Raw genomic sequence first — 18,232 nt, forward strand, 5'->3', positions numbered from 1 at the left:
GGCGGCATGGTAAATTCATTGACTTTCGAAACATGCAAAAACAAAAATTTGAAGTCACTGTATGAATACCTTCATGGCTGTTCGCTATGAAAATAGCAAATTTCAAAAATCTAACAAAAAAAAGACAGCAGTAAGCAAATTCAAAATTTGTAACTAAAGTTATATAAATAAGTAATCAAAACTTACCAGCTTTATCTTCGCATAGCAGAATATATACTGGCTGAAGAATTTCTAATAGTTTTTAAGTTGCATCCATGCATAAAAATTCAGAAAATGCATTGAAGCACTGTGCATTGAAGTATCTTGGAAGAAAAGCCCTTGTAAATTATCTTCTGCATTTGTTATAACATCTACATTAGCATTTAAAACGCATATATATATATATATATATATATATATATATATATATATATATATATATATACATACATACGTATATATATATATATGTATATATATATATATATATATATATATATATTTATATATATATTTATGTATATATATTTATATATTATATATATATATATATATACACATATATATATATACATATATATGTATATATATATATACATATATATGTATATATATATATATATATACATATATATATATATATATATATATGTAAATTATGTTAGTGTATTTTACAAATAGAGTGCTCAATGTTCTTACAGAACAGAGCAATAATAAATTAGTAAAAAACACTTATCTAACTTTTATCTTCGACTTGAAGTTTCACCATTGCTGGATCATCACTCTTCCTGATGATCCAGCAATGGTGAAACTTCAAGTCGAAGATAAAAGTTAGATAAGTGTTTTTTACTAATTAACTAATTTATATATATATATATATATATTTATATATATATATATATATATTTATATATGTAACAATATGAAAATCAAAAAACGAAAATAATGATAACTATAATTCTTTACAAAAAAACTTTTGTTTTATGACTTTCTTACTATATTTTCCCTTTAAAGTCTCAACAAAACTTGTTAAATTATTTGTGTATCACTTTTGAGTGCAGAAGCAGCAGTATTTGATAAGTCACGAAGAGTTATCATTTTTTCAGTCTCCTTTGACAATTCACGTTGAAGTGACTTTTTGTTAGCTTTTAGGCGTAACAAGTTTTCTGTTTTTGCAATAGCATAATTAGGAAGTCTTCTTTGATTTTGTAAGTGCTTACACAAAATCTACTTTTAAAAGCAATTATTTTATTCGTTATAATCAAAAAATACCTACAACATATAATCTAATATGGTTTCTAACCACAATACTATTCCGGAAAATGTCAATCACAAAATTTTTTAAATTAAATTGCAGGATATTTGAAGAGTTTAATTCACTTATTTTAGGACATTTTATCATAAATGTTATAAGTAATTATAACTTACTTCAGATACTTCATGATTATTTTCATTGTTTAAATCTTGCAAAATTAATGTTTGCCCATCTTCTGATGCTTTAAAACTTAAGAAGAATGGACGCTTTTTCTTATAAGTTCTATTATAAACATGTTTAAAATCGTTTATTTTTTCATGAAATAAATATGCTATTCTTTGATGAATTAAGGCATTTAAATTAGAGCATTGTTTATTTCATATGCATAAATAAGTTATCAATTTATTTTTTAAACCTTTATTTATAATAAATTCTTCATTAATAGTAACAAATTTATAAAATAAAAAAAGTACTAACGAAGTTTGACATTTTTGATTGCCTTTAATTGTAAATTTCTTTCCACCATGTATACATGTATACAGTACTTTATATTGTTATACTTTATCTGTGGAGCTATTATACCAGTTTTCTTGGAATGGTTTTTCTAGCAGCTTCAATTGTTTTAGCGTCACGAATCCACAACTGCACTAAATGAGAATCTTCATATTTCTTAATAACTGATTTTAAATCTTCAAATGATAAAAAAGTATCTTTGCCTGCAAAACTAGTTGATATCTTTTAAGTATAAATGAAATTTTTCAAATATATGGTTTAAATATTTTCCCAATGATTGGAATTTAAAATATATGAAAACGGAACTTGTTTTGACACATGACTTTTCCAACCAATAAACGGGCTTCCGGCACTAAAAGCAAATTTCGTTGGAGTGCCGACTTTCGGCACTCTATACACGGCCCTTTTTTTTTTGCATGCTTGAATTGTAATTTCATTAAATATTTTTATGAAGGATAAATGTTTTACTTGGTTACATATTATTAAGTTATTATTAAGTTTATAAAGAAAATTAATACATTTTTTTTATTGAAAGACCTCCAGGAATGTAAAGACTGGTACTACTGTAAATAAAATGTATAAACAGCTACAAAAAAGTGTTTTAGGAACTATAATTAGTATATTCAAACGACTATTTGAATATTTTACATTATATAAGTAATGAACTAAAATGTTCACAAATTTTCTATTTTTAAAGATTTAAATATTTTATACTAAAAATTTTTTATACAAATGTTGGTGTATGTCTTAAAAATCTGTGTTTCTCTCATTTATATTCATAATATTCATTTATATGTTGCAAGTTCAAAAACAAAAACATTTTCTAGTTTAATTTTCTAAGTTGATAAACATCTGATACAAGGTATTGGATATACTTTGTATGAGGTTATAGTATTCTGATACAAGGTATCAGATTATTAAAAACCTTGATGTTTGTGTTAAGGTTATCTAAGTAAAGCCATGATCTAAGCAGGGATGCGGAGTTCCAAAGTGACTCCGGATTTGTTTGTCACAAAAAGATTACTTCAAGTATTGTGAATTTTAAAATAGGTATCACTGATGTAATGACTTGCAAGGTTGCTAAGTGTTATGGCTTTTTGTTAAAAAGTTTGTGCTGACAAACATCAAGAGTATGTATGTATAATGTATAAGCAGCAATTTTTTTGGTTTCGTTATATTTTTTAAAATCCTCTTGCATTTTGATTATTCCTCTCAGAAATTCCATTTCAGAAATTATGTTTGTTTAAATTAATTAGTATATTTTATTTATTAGTATATTTTATTTATATCAATTCAAGTTATTTTCATATAATTAGTATATTTTATTTTATTCAAATTAATTAGTATATTTTATTTATATCATTTCAAGATATTTTCATATAACCTTCATAAAAAAGATAAGTTATTCAAAATATGAAAATAATTTTATTTCTATTAGTTTTTATAAATATTACCTGTTACAAAATATAATAAAATAACTCAATATATTACAGACTCATTTGAAAAGTCCAAATTTACTTTAAGCATTTTTGTTGACTTATCAAAAGCGTTTGATATGATTGATCATAAAATCTATTTCAAAAAACTAAAGTATTAAGGAATCACAGGAAACTTTCTTAAGCTAATAAAAAGTTATTTATACAATAGAAAACGGTTTGTTCATGGTTTGTTATTTATACAATAGAAAACGGTTTCTTGCATGGACAATAAATTAATGAAAGTTTCTCAATGGTTTGAATCAAACAAACTTTCTCTGAATATTGAAAAAACAAAATGGTCTCTTTTTCATTCTAACTCTAAAAGATGTCTACTTCCAATCGAGCTTCCTCCTCTTCTTTTTGATGGCGTTCTAATTAAGAGAGCAACATGTACAAACTTTTTAGGAGTTTCAATTGATAAAAATCTCACATGGAAAAAACATATCGAAAACATTACCTGCAAAATTTCGAAAAGTATAAGTATATTATATAAAGCAAGAAGCATGTTAAATAAACATATGTTTTAACTCAACTAACCACTCATTCATTCATTGCCACATAAACTATGCGAATGCGGCTTGGGGTAGTGTTAATAAAAGTAAATTAGAACCTCTTCATCGCCAACAGAAACATGCTTCACATCTCATTAATTTGAAAAACCGTTTTTCACATGCTAAGCCTCATTTTATTGAAATGAATATTTCAAACATATTTTAACCAAATATTTTTAATGTACTTTGTTTTATGTTTAAATGTAAAACTCGTACAGCTCCGGTTTCTTTTCGCAACTTATATTCCTTAAAAGAAAAAAATAAATATAATTTGTGAAATGATAATTTCCTTCTTCTGCCAGTTTTCAAAACCAATTTAGGCAAGTTTTGTATTTCTTTTTGAGGGGCGTTTTTATGGAACAATAAAGTTTTGAAACATTTTCATTTTTCTCACGACTGGAACCTTTTCGCATTTAAAAGGAAATTAAAAAATATCATTCTCTCTATTGAAAACATACTTATATAATTTTAAATTTAGTTGTTTTGATTTGTTTATAATGTTTTTACGAATTCTTTTATGAAAAATTTTTATATGACTTTATACTTGTATACTTAAATTTTGTTTAATTAACTATATATTTGTGTATCATGTTAATTTAATTTATACATTTTATACCTATCAAGTCTTGTATTTTAAGTATTTATATAAAACGTTAATTTTTACATCCAACTTTCGTTTTATAAACTTTATTTGACTGCCTTATTTATTTTATACACATTATAAAATTGTTTTAACACGTAACGAATGTAAGCGGTTCTTAATGACAAGATCATCTGATCTTCTGCAAGTCTCCGCGTTCTTGTTTTATATGCAACAAAATTTGTAATTTTTTATTTATATACATTTTCTTCCATTTCATTTATTGTAATAGTTATTGTGGAGAAATAAAAGAACAAAAATATCAATAAGAACCTTTCTTAATGTTATGCTTTTCATATATTTTCGTATAAATTAAGGTGTAGATGTATATAGTAGTTCTATTGGTTTAAAGTTAAGTAAATATATTAGTTTAAAAATAAATTATTCTATTGGTTTAAGATTAAGTTAAGGTTAGCTATTTAATCCGCAACATATCTAAAGCTAGGCTGTTCAACAAGCTATGCAAATTTCAGTGTGTGTAGATTTATGAAATAGAATTTACAAGCTGAATGAAGATAGAACATATATAGTAAATTGATAGGGCAGTAGTAATTTTTTATTTTTGTTTTTTAGGTAGTGGCAGGCTGTACTTGACGACTTACTTTCCTGCAACGAAATCAAAAGAGCCTTCAACTACAAACCAATTTAAAATAATTGTTATAGCAGCATTTTCTTAGAAGAATTTCCCCTTTATTTTATTTACTAATTAGATTACTTATATTTTATAAGTTCTTTAAATTATTTTTGGAGATTTTAATTTTGGTGTTTTACAAAGTTTCAAGTTTAAAAAATTGTTTTACATATAGTTTGATGACTGTAAGTGTGAAAACAATTAAGATGCGAAAAAAAAAATTCACGACTTTTTTTTGCGCATCTCAATTTGTTTCCGAAACATTTTGCAAATCATTATTTTGTAAACAAAAGTTTATCAACACAAAAGTTTATTTTTATAATTTTATTTTTTATTTAAAGTTTATTGGATCAAAAATCTTTAAAATCATTAAAAGTACAAATAATTGTAATTATATATAGTAACTACATACATGCCACAATTCTTTTACTAGATTGGTATAAAATTGTTTTTGACAGTTTTAATAACTACAAGTAATTTATTTCATTTAAATAATGGAATGCTTTATAATAGAATAAATTAGCTGGTTACAATTATTTACAAGCTTAAAAAAGCTAAAACATATTTTTTCTATTTGTCAGTCGAATCGTGGATTAGTTCATTATAATGTTTTTTGTTAATTTAAAGTAATTTTGTATACTATTTAAAATTTGTATAAAGTATAAATATAAACAACAAAATCTTTAAACGTCATCAAACAAGTTCAAAAAGTAAGTTAAAACCTGTTACTACTTATTGCTCAATTTTAATATTTTTTATAAAAAGTTATATTAAGCTATAAAATATCAAAAACAGAACCGTTTTTAAATTTTTCTTTTTTGTAATATTTCGATATAATTTGTATAGACCATCATCAGACGTAAAATACCAATTGGTATTTAACGTCTTAAAAATGGACTTACTGCATTTCCCTTGTATACTGATGATATATATATATATATATATATATATATATATATATATATATATATATATATATATATATATATATATATATATATATATATATATATATATATATGTATATATATATATATATATATATATACATATATATATATATATGTGTATATATATATATATATATATATATATATATATATATATATATATATACATATATATATATATATATACATATATATATATATATACATATATATATATATATATACATATATATATATATATATATATATATATATATATATATATATATATATATATATATATATATATATATATATATATATATATATATATATATATATATATATATATATATATATATATATATATATATATATTTATATAAATATATATATATAATATATATATATATATATATATATATATATATATATATATATATATATATATATATATATATTCATATACATATTTAAAATAGAAATATTTATTAAAAATATGTATATTATTTTTTAGTGTGGTTTTGAGAGGTAACATTTTAGCCACACAGAGGCGATTCTAGGAATAAAATGAGAGGGGGCAAGTTCTTGAAAAGTAACCATTGCTATTTAAAAAAAAATTCAACTATATTTTTCAGAAAAGCAACTATAACTGGAAAATCGTATTTTTTTTTTTTAATTTGGTTAACAAGTTAATTAACAAACTTCAATTTATGCCAAAGTATTAATTTACAGGAAGTCATAAATGTGTTAACTACTGTAATATTTCATTTATAACATATGTAAAATATGTTGACATTAATATAACATTTGTAAAATATGTTGACACCATTATTAAAGAATTTTTTAGAACTAATTAAAAAGTTTCTGCATTTTTAAAGATTTCTTTACAAAGGATTTTTTAATTTTTATTTTGTTAGCTCATTTTTATAGTTTTGTAAGAGAAACTTTTTTTTTGTTATTAAGGTGCTCTAAAAAGTGTTAACGGTCTTATCAAAGAGCACTGTGGAATTACATTTAACTAGGAAGTTTACGACTCTTTCCTTACCAATGATGCATATATGGTCAAAGCCGGCTTAAAATCTCCAATTCTTAAATTATAACCACTACATTATGGCTACTACTTTTATGCCTGCGTTTTTCATGCTTGAAGTTAATTCTAATTTCTATTAAATAAACATTTTTGGTTTGCATGTAAAACTATTCAAAGTTTTTGTTAAAGGCATAATTTTTTTTGAAATGTTGTTATTTAGTATAGTAATAGTTATATTGTTAATATAGTGTAATAGACTATCTGAAGGAAGAAAATGGCCGAAAATTGTTTAAAATTGTGCTACAGTATTATATTTATTCCAAGTTAAAAAGGGAAGTTCACTAAGTGGCAAGATAAAATGGCGTCTTTGCGTTGATTAAGGAAAATTTTGAAATGTAGTTTGTAACCTTTGATTAGTATTGTAACCATTGCAGCTGTGGCGCAGTGGTAGCGCACTTGTTTCAGAAAGGAAAGGATCCGTGGCTCAAACCCCACCTCTAGGCAAGTTCTGCGACATTGGTTAGGAAGGAGGCGTGAACTTCCAATTAAATGCTCATCTGCGATGCTTTGTGATAAGACCGTAAGGACTTCTTGGGGCACCTAAATAAAAAAAAAAAAAAAAAAAAAAGTTGCTTTTTCAAAATTTGATATATAATTCGAAATTTGATAAACTATTCGAACTATCAAAGAGTAATTACAACAAAAATCACGACTTGCTTAAAGTAATCGTTTTTTGAATGCCTCGATACTATGTACAAATATCTAAATTTTCGACAATCTCTACTACTTGTTTGAACTATTTATTTTGCTTTCCCGTTTAGCTTTAGTTTTATTACGTTCTTAAAGTAAGTTTTTTGGCAAGGAAGCTATTATATCTCCCTAGGATTTTATTTTGTGTTCATGTTGTTTTTTTTGGACTTAAAAACAAGTTGCTTTACTTTAAATATAGGGGTATACCATTTTATAAATCCAAAAATTTTTATAAATTTACAAATACCTTTTTATAAATCCAGCAAAAAAACTAGCAACTGTTATCTAAACATTTATGATTTCAGTTCTTAAAAGAAAAATTTAAGAAAAATTGTTTACGAATTTTTTAAAACTTTTATCATTTTTTTGCAATTATTTGATTGCTTATGACATATTTGAATAGCGATTATCAATGAATAGTTTTTTTGAAGTAAAATGTGATTGGTTAACTTTAAATTATGATAATTACGCGGTATTTAGTTAAAAATTATTTTACTCCTAGTAAAGACTATTCCTTGAAAAATGATGTATTATAACTACGTTTTCACACCAGCAATATTATAACTCTTTGATATAATCATCAAGCATCGTGAAGCATTCGTGGTGCAGTGTTTAGATTTCTGGCTTCAGAAATAGAGTTCCGTGGTTCAAAACCTGCTCTGGCCATATATGCATTATTGGTAAGGAAGTAGGAGCAAACATCCTGATTTACAGATCACTAAGAATACCATATAAGCAAAATTAGAATACCTATATAACTAAATAACCTAAAATAACCTAAATAACCTAAAATAACCTAAAATAACCTAAATAACTAAAATAACCTAAAATAACCTAAAACAAAAACTTTAAAAAAAAATAACTTTTCATTTCTCATATATGGAAAAAGTACAAACACGTATTTGCACAGGATGTGTCTTTTAAGGACATTTTTATTTTTTTAAGGCTTGCTTATGATTTGCAAAACGTTTTTTTTTTTCCCATTCATCCTCTGCTAAGTCTCTATTAAGTCAGATTATTAGGTACACTCTTTGAAGGAAAAGCATATTTATATACCACGTTTTTTTGATAAATATTTTCCACTTATTAAGCAATTATTTTTTTGTTTACAATTACAGAGAAGGGCCAACAACGCCGGGGCCCCGGGGGGGCTCATTGCACTACAATGTCTCCTCATTGTATCTCCATTTAAACGGTTTTAGATGTGATATTATTTATGCTGGTCTATTATCTTAATTATTTGCTAATGACACTTATTTTGGAGTTCATGATCGGTTCCATATTGTCTCTATATTAACTGATGCATTGCTGGTTATTTCATTGACTTTATCATGTCTAATATGACCATCAGATGTCAATTTGTTCAAACTGATATAAGTTTTTCATGAATGCATTTTCATGCATTCGTTCAACGTATGCAGATGCATTTCATAGATGAGCATAAAGGTTTTACTAATTATTTGTAAAACATTTATGCTTATCCAAAAAATAAGATGCAAAATACTGTGCATATACTGTTATTGCAACTGAGTTTTAGAAGAAAGATAACAAATTTAGAAGAAAGATAACAAATTTTAAAAATTTGAAGTAAAAATCACTGTCGACTAAAAATCCCTAAAAATATAGAACCTTTTTTAAGAAGTAGACATTATTATTTTTACAAGTACAATACTGTTTTTATTATTGTTATATAAAACTGTAGACTAATATATTCGTCTGGAGATACCAATATTCTCATATATCATATAGTATCTCAACAAACCTTAAAGCTTTGAAATTAAAGATGTGCTGCACGCGTAGTTTAAAGCATGGCTCTCAGGAAGGCAGCAGAGAGAAATTGGAGAACACGCCTAAAGCCTTTTCAGAAAACGCCTGCAGTTTTTCTTCTTGAATGTCCGCGCATAAATATTTTATTTTAGACAACTAGGACACGGTTGTTTGCAAATTTTATTATACTATGCGTTGCAGTAGGGATGTGACTTTTTGGTAACTCCAGTTTCCACTATAAAAAACAAATGAACTTTGGTTTGAAAGTAACTGAAAAGTCATTTGGTTTTATTTAATTTTTGAAAAAAGTCAATCACCATGACCCTTGATTATACACTGGCTCCCGTATACCAGTGAACTTTTTCTTCTTGAAAGGTATTTCAACCTGGATCTCAAATGAACCAGAATTTCATAGAGATTTCAGAAACAAAAATGGTTTCAAATAAAAATGAATTGCATTAAATTGAAATTAAATTTTATATACAAATAAAATAAAAACAAAACAAAAAATAAACAACAATTTTCAACTAAAAAGTAAAAAGGTCGTTTTTTATGACATTTTGTTTGCAATATTTAAAGAAAAAACTATCAGTAGAAAAGATTATGAATTTTGAAATCACTATAAAATTCTGGTTCTTTTGAGAACCATGTTGATATGTTTTTAAAGAAAAAAAAAATCTATGGGAACCAGTGTGTAATCAAGGATCATGGAGGGTGACCTTTTTTAAGAATTAAATAAAACCAATGACTTTTCAGTTACTTTTAAACCAAAGTTCACCTGTTTTTATATTGGAAACTGGAGATACCATAAAGTTACCAAAAAGTCACATTCTAGTGTTTCAGTTTTTAAAAACAAAGAAAGCAAAACTAACGAAATAGGAATTTAAAATAAATTTAAATAGAAAACAAAAAAAAATTGATAATTTAAATAAATTGCGGACCATTTTTATTTTTGTTTATTTAGAGTGGTTGCTATTATCAGCAACAAAATTTGATAAGTTAAAGAAAGAAAAAAAAAAAAATTTTCCTACATTTTAATTATTTATTTTTAAATGAAAAGCGGAATTATAAGTTGCTACCTGTTTGTAATATATATTTGTAATTTTAATGTAACAACTATCAGTGACGGATAAAAGGGAGGGGGACGGGAGGGGAATTGATGAAGGGTATGCATCCTTCCTCACCCCCTTCCTTTTTCCCCCTCCCTTCCCCACTCCTTTACTAGTATATGAAAGTCCTAAAATAACTTTCCGTCACTGACAAGTCTATATGGATGGTTAAGCACCAAACCAGCCTATACAACAAAGTTGAAATAAATTAATTCATATTAAAAAATGATTTATGTAGTGTTTCTTTACAAACACCAAAATACTATTATTAAAATTTTCAAGTGCTCTGAACTGCAATTACTTTTATTTTTTTCAATTTAGTGACTTTTGTTAAAAACTATTAAACTTTGCTTCAAATTATCTCATTTCAGCATATTCGTCGTATAGGCTGATTTGGCGCTAAGTCACCCTATATTGTCCCTATATAAAAACATCTACGTAATGCATGTGTATACTTTTATGTAAAATCTTTTATTATTATTTTTATTTGCTCATATAAATGCGCGCGTTTAGCTTATTTGGATAAGGCGTTTACTTCGAATACGGAATGTCTCCGGTTCGAATCCCACCAATGCATAGCCTTCTGTACTACCTGGCGTCGCAAACACGTTTATAGAGGCCTGGGGCAAGAGACCAACAAAATTCTAAAGTATTTGTATTTAATAATTGCAAGCGACGTCTTGTCTAATTTTTTAATTAAAGTACAATTATTATCTAGTTTATAGATAAAAAAAAATGCTTAAAAACTGTTGTGGTAATTACAGAAAGAAAAATAAAGATAAGGTTTTCCGGGTTCCTCATGAAAAAAAAGAATATACTCGTTGGTTGAATAATATACCACGAGTCAATATACCTGACAGTTCAGATACAGTTGTTTGCAAAAGACACTTTCCATCTGGATATCCAACAGTAACCAAATTTGGCTATAAAAAGCCTTGTGATTCTCTATCAGTTTTTACTTGTGTCAAACCTAGTTTAATACCTACTCTTCCGTAGCCATTAACAACAACTTTAAAAGCATCTTCTTCTATCTGGAAAATTATTCCCGATAAATTTGATATATTTATAGTTGCTGATAAAATTACATTCTTTAGCTCATTACATCAGAAGTTACAAAGTAAAGAAATTGATTTTGGTTCAGCTAATGTAACTTGGTATTTAACTGGAAAACAGTTACTGATTATTCAGTCAACAGACTTTGAAAAAAACTCTTTCATTGTCAAAATTATGCTTAAGATCAAGAATGATCTTACTTTTGAGGAACATTTTTGTGGGATTAAACATAAAAATAAATCTCTATCTGAAAACAGGATTTTTATAATCAAACTTTGCTCAAAATTTTAAGAAGCTATTAATTTTTTAAATAACTTAATAAAATCTAATAAAATAGAAAATCTTTTGCAATACATCCATGGTATAAGTTCTATTACAGTTGGGAAAAAAATACACCTCAAAAAAGCAGTAAATAAACCAGACTCTTAAGCAACTACTAACTACTACGTTTTAAGTTTTATGTTAGTCTTGCTTTATGGAAGATTACAATACCTTAGCAAAGTTATACCAGTTTGTGAGCTTGATTTTAAATTTCTATTTGAACAAACTTTATTCCCTCTAAAATTTGTTTTAGAGGGAATAAAGAGCGCTGTTGGGATACCGGTTGCCATTATATGTAATAATAATCGTGTAAATCAAGCGCTATTTAAAATGTTTGAAAGTGTTGATCCATGGTTGACCAAAGACAATATGTTTTTGTTATATGACTTTGTGTATCTACTTAAATCTGTTCGTAATAACTGGATTACAGGAAAAAACCAAAAGCAACGTTATGAATATAATGGTGAAACTAAATATGCATATTGGTCTAATATCTTAAGTTTGTTCAGAATTGAAGAAAATAATATTGTAAAATTGTCTCAACTTACAAATGTGTCTGTTGCACCAAAACCTATAATAAACCAAAATCTAAAAATAATATTAAAGAAGCAGATGACCACATATCTTTTATTGAAATATTTGCGAAGTTCTGAAAAATTGTCACTACAAAAGGACTGTATCATCCATATAAAGCAGTGTAGTTTTTTCTCGTAATCAACAAATCAATAAACAGATAAATTAAATCAATAAACGATAATCTTTTCTCCTAACTAAAACTCTGCTATTTACAAATTTTTCCTCAATATATATACTCTATGCTTTTCCTAAAATATCCTTCAAAACACCGTCATAAATCACCGCAAAAACATATTTACAATTATTATTGGTAAACTCTTGATCGTACGGTGGTTTCTTTCTACAACTCCATTTGCTTCAGGATAATAAGCGGCTCTAAATCTAATTTGTACTTCCCAACTATCAAGGAAACTCCTTATCTCTTTAGTTTTAAATGTCGGCTCATTGTCAGTCAATTTTTCAGACGGTGCTCCACGTTCACAAAAAATAAGACGGAGTATTCGGACTATGGCAAGACTTCCGTATGAGCTTGATAATTGTCGCCACAACGCGTATTTTGAAGGTCCGCAATCAATTAGACTCAAAAACTTGTCAGTGCCATAATGCGTGATGTCCATGGCCAATCTCTCCCAGTTTCCTTCAACATCCAATTTCCCTTTTTCCCACCGTATTGGCGCTGGATCTATTGACTGACATGGTTCGCAACTTTTTATCACATTTCGAACATTGTTTTCAGTAGCAGTCGGAATTGCTTTACAAACAAAGTTTAACGTTCGATTCACTCCGAAATGTCCAGTTCTTTGGTGTATATCGGAAATAGATTCAGCCTTCGTAGCTACGATTCCCATACAACTATTCCGACACTCTGGCACAGTCAGTTTGTTGAGCCATCTGCTGCGACCTCTTGGTAATGCGTCAGCCAAATTATCTTTAGAAGGAATGAGTTTTACCTCAACGCTAACGATGTATTCTTCAATTAGCTGTTGCAACACGCTCAGTCTTCTTCGAATCAGCATTTCACCCGTCGCTTTTGATCTCAACCTTGGTTTTCCTGTAAGGGCGTCAGAAACCCAGTGGAAAACTGTCACGGAATCGGTAAAAACAGTCACTTTCTTCAGCTTCCACATCAGAGCCATATTCATTCCACGTATCACAGCGTCTAATTCTGCCATATTATATGAATATCAGACGTTTCTTTTCGCAGCCATGTTGCATCCTCCACAGTAGTTTCCCCATTTTGAATAAGAGCACCCATCGCTAAAGAACTGGCATCAACCCACACTTTTCCCTCATCACCACACACAGCCCAATCACCACAACCAGGCTAGCAACGTTCCACCTCAACAAATACTTCTTTAAGCACCCACTTAACATTCTCATCACAAATTTCATCGTCCCAACCCTTCGTCAGACTGACAGCTTTCCTCTTCAAGAGACTACAAATTACTCGCAGCCAACCACACACGGGTAAATGTCCTACCAACTGTCCACGGATTGAAAACACAACTCTCCTGGTTAACTTTTGCGAGATAGCATCAACTCGATTTCCTCTGGACCACATCAGTTTGTTACCAACCTTGCGCACACACAATCCTAACACACGAACTCCATCATTACCAATCTGCTCACCTTCTTTACTTTCTAAACCATATTTTAAAAAATGCCTCTTGACATAATCAAGACTCACCACACTTTCGTCTACGAAAATGTCGTCCACATAAGCGGACGTTCCACTCTTCACTAATTCGTCTTGATTAATGAGCGCACTCACAACGGATTTCATGATCATTGGCGCAACGTTCAATCCGAAACCAAAAGGAAGGACCAAAGAGATTTATCAGTTTTTAGTTGAAGATAAGCGTTGCGTAAATCAATAATTGCTGGTTTGTTACCCATTCTTCTCCATTCTCTAAGCTTTTCAACACACACATCTGCATCTCTCATGTATGTCTCAATGAAATCGTTAGCTTCTCTCCAGTCCAGAACAGGTCGGATTTTGTGGTCTTTGTTTCTCTGAATGACAGCCATTAAAGGAATCTGCTTATAATTGTAAATATGTTTTTGCGGTGATTTATGACGGTGTTTTGAAGGATATTTTAGGAAAAGCATAGAGTATATATATTGAGGAAAAATTTGTAAATAGCAGAGTTTTAGTTAGGAGAAAAGATTATCGTTTATTGATTTAATTTATCTGTTTATTGATTTGTTGATTACGAGAAAAAACTACAAACTAACCGGGCATGGAACCAATTATGAGATTATTTGATATGTTTGAAACGTATGATGGCACTTCGGATGCTGCTGTATGGATTCAACGAACGAAAGTGATTGCTGAAATTCAGAACTTAAAGCTTGAACTACTTTTTCCGATTCTTCTCAGAGAAGCTGCTTATGCAGTGTACGATGCTTTAACCGCGGAAGATAAAAAAGATGTTGTGGAAGTCGATCGTGTGTTATTAGCGGCGTTTTCTGTAGATGCCTATACTGCATATGAACTGTTTACAAAACGAAAATTATGTGACGGAGAAAAAGCCGACGTGTTTTTGGCTGATTTAAGACGATTAGCCTATCTTGCTAAATTATCAGAGGAGTCTGTGCGTTTGGCGTTTGTTGTTGATTTGCCAGAAGTTTTATCATCAAGATTTCGAGCCGTAATGGACCCGATTGATATAATGTTACCCAGAGTGAGAGCTGCTTTGAACTGTGCAAATGTGATTGACAGCGACGCTGTTGGCGCTGTATCTAGACGCCATGCTACAAAAACCGCGTTAGTGTGTTACAACTGCAAAGGTTTGAATCACATTGCAAAGAATTGTTTGCTTGCGAAGAACTTGTCACCGAAGACTGTTAGATGTTTTAAATGTGGCGAGGAAGGACACATTGCATCGAAATGCTGGAAGCTGCAAGGAAACAATTATAGGAGCGAGGAATCTGCGCTACCTCGCTCCTGAACAACGGTGGAATGAGCGCATTATCTCTTATTCGTTTAAAAGTTAACGGTATGGTTGCGACAGCTTTAGTGGACACAGGATGTTCGAAGACGATTTTGAATAAAAAATTCCTGCCCAAAAGTCAATGTAGGTACTCAAACTCTCAAAAGGTAGTAACGTTTGAAGGAAAAGTTAAAAAAAAATAAAATGAAGTGTTATTTTATTAAAAATGAAAAACGAACATTACGATGAAAGAAAAAAAGATTAATAAATTTCTTAAAAAACTGAAGATATGGATGTGTAACAACTAAAAATAATTGTGACTTTGTACAAAATTATAATCGGATATAAAAACTCGAAAAACAAATTTCTAGCTAAAGACACACAAGTTCTGAAAGTAAACATTTTCACCACAAACAAGTTATAAAGATAAAAATGTAAGCTATGTAAACTTTATTATGGAAATATAATAAATAAAAACTAAAAAAAAAAAAAAAAAAAAAAAAAAAAAAAAAAAAAAAAAAAAAAAAAAAAAAAGTTCATCAGTGCACTGGGTCAGCGGTCGTGATTCTTGAGGTTGATGGCATTAAAGCACGTGATGAAGTTACTTTAGTGGACTTCCAACCGTTTGGAGTTGATATGATGCTCGGAATGAGTTCCATTAAATTACTATGAGGAGTATCCATTTCTCCTTTGGGAAAAGCGAAGTTCGGATTGAGTTATTGTGGAGCATCGGCTTTGAACAAGGACAAAGTTAAGAAAATCGAAATAAAAAAGAAAGATCACGAAGCAGTTTTTAATGGTGTTGAATGGAGAGTCAAATGGAAACGGAGAGATGGAGAAAGCCCCGACCTATTGCGCAATAAAGTGGCACAGTACGGAATTCCACAACACGCTAGAGCAGACTATGAAAACGAACTACAGGATTGGATTGATCGAAAGTGGCTGTTAGAGTATGGCGAAAATGAATTGGGGCCGCAAAAACATATTTACAATTATTATTGGTAAAAACTATTAAAGCTATTAAATCTCTAACGTCATTAAATGTTCTAGAACTTTCCGGAATTACAAGCAGTTGTATCAATTTCAGAAGGATCCAGATAAAGCAGTTATATCAATTTTAGAAGATGCTAGACTAACGTTTTTACTTAGTCTACAATGGCAGAACAAATGATTAGCAAACTAGGAGGCAGACAATTTCAATTAATCAGTCTTACAGATCCAGCCTTAGGATCTGAAGGTACATATTTTATCAATGTGCAACAAGTCATTGAAAAAGTAAAAACTCAGCAAGAAAAAATAAGTCTCCATATCGGTACCCAGTGGGCACCTGGCCAAAAAAAGACGTCTTTTGAACGTTCAAAAAACGTCCGAAACGTTTAAGAGACGTTCAAAAGGCGTCTTTATTATGTCCCGTGCCCACTGGGTATAGATATTGATTTTTTATTTGAAGAAAGTGGACATGAAATGCTTATGCTTTCTTAGAAGTAATAATATTGATATATTTGACAACTTACCTGAGCTAGAAAAGAGTGCGCAAATAGATACAAAAGCAGGATTAGTTTATTTAATGTATATATCGCACGAAATAAAGTTTAAGAAGAAGAAGAAGAAGAAGCTGAATTTCATTATGAAGAATTTGGCGATTATACTGCTAAAATTAATCGCGTAGGTTTGAAAATACCAAATGATAGTTTGTTTGTGGACCATATTTTCTTATAATTTTTTTCATGAAATTGGTAATAATGTCTGCAGAACTTCACTCTGCAATATTTTAATATTAATATAATCTTTTAACTTTAATATGGAAAAGAAACATGCTCTCACTTTCAAACATTTTTTTTTAAACTATGCTAACTTATATGCACCAAGGTCATCTAAAACATCACAACAAAAGATTTTAAAGCTTTTAAAGTATACCTATTGTGTGAGTACCTATTGTGTGAGTACCTATTGTGTGTGTACTTATTGTGTGTGAACCTATTGTGCGTGTACCTATTGTGTGAGTACTTATTGTGTGACTACCAATTGTGTGAGTACTTATTGTGTGAGTACTTATTGCGTGAGCACCTATTGTGTAAGTGTTTTTTACTTATGACAGCTTTCATGTTACTTATATTATCTGTCTGTTTAGTGATTTTGGTAAAAAATTAGGCATTTTAATCTATATCTATGAAACATTTTTAAAACTTTGCCACAAACTTTGTTGAAACTAAATATTTTCAATTTATGGTTTTTTTGAAATTTGAGTATTTTAAAATATACTATATAATATTTTTTTTTGTGGCCTCTGATTATGTGATTTGGTACAAGATTTTGCATCTTATAAATGAATAAAATTTTGTTTTTATAGGCAATGTTTTATAGCTAAGGAATGTTACTTTATCTTTCTAGTAAACTTGTTATGAATGAATGAGTTTTAATTATTAAGTAAAATAAATAGGTTAGCTGTAGTTCATCACACTAAATGAAAACGTTTTTTTTACGAGCAAATGTTCATGCTACACTTAACTTTTCCCAAGTTGTTGTTGTTTTTTTATTAGCCCCCGGCTACAATTTGATATTTTAAATAGGTAACTTCCAGACATGGAGCTCATCTCCATGTCTGTCCATCACCATGGAACTCATGTCCATGTCTCACTTACTTCCAGACATGGAGCACAACTCTAAACATTTGTATGTTTACGCTTATGTCAAATAATGATGCTTGCAAAAAA

At 28.7% G+C, this 18,232-nt stretch overlaps 2 protein-coding genes across 4 annotated transcripts in view; one reads left to right on the forward strand and one right to left on the reverse strand.

Annotated features, from left to right (window-relative positions):
* The first annotated feature begins 5,620 nt into the window (after positions 1-5,620).
* The window catches only part of LOC136078363 (uncharacterized), a 65,074-nt gene continuing 52,462 nt past the window's right edge, over positions 5,621-18,232 (forward strand). For 2 of the 3 annotated variants that reach the window (XM_065794081.1, XM_065794080.1), the window contains exon 1: positions 5,621-5,757. The gene's annotated coding sequence lies outside the window, so the exon portion shown is untranslated. The remainder of the gene's footprint in view (positions 5,758-18,232) is intronic. The other variant, XM_065794082.1, reaches the window with a different exon arrangement.
* LOC136078868 (uncharacterized) lies at positions 12,864-13,757 on the reverse strand. Its single transcript, XM_065794684.1, has one exon. The coding sequence runs from the start codon at positions 13,755-13,757 to the stop codon at positions 12,864-12,866; it is 894 nt and encodes a 297-aa protein (XP_065650756.1).

Source organism: Hydra vulgaris, chromosome 03 (assembly GCF_038396675.1).
Source record: "Hydra vulgaris chromosome 03, alternate assembly HydraT2T_AEP".
NCBI classification, from domain to species: Eukaryota; Metazoa; Cnidaria; class Hydrozoa; order Anthoathecata; family Hydridae; genus Hydra; species Hydra vulgaris.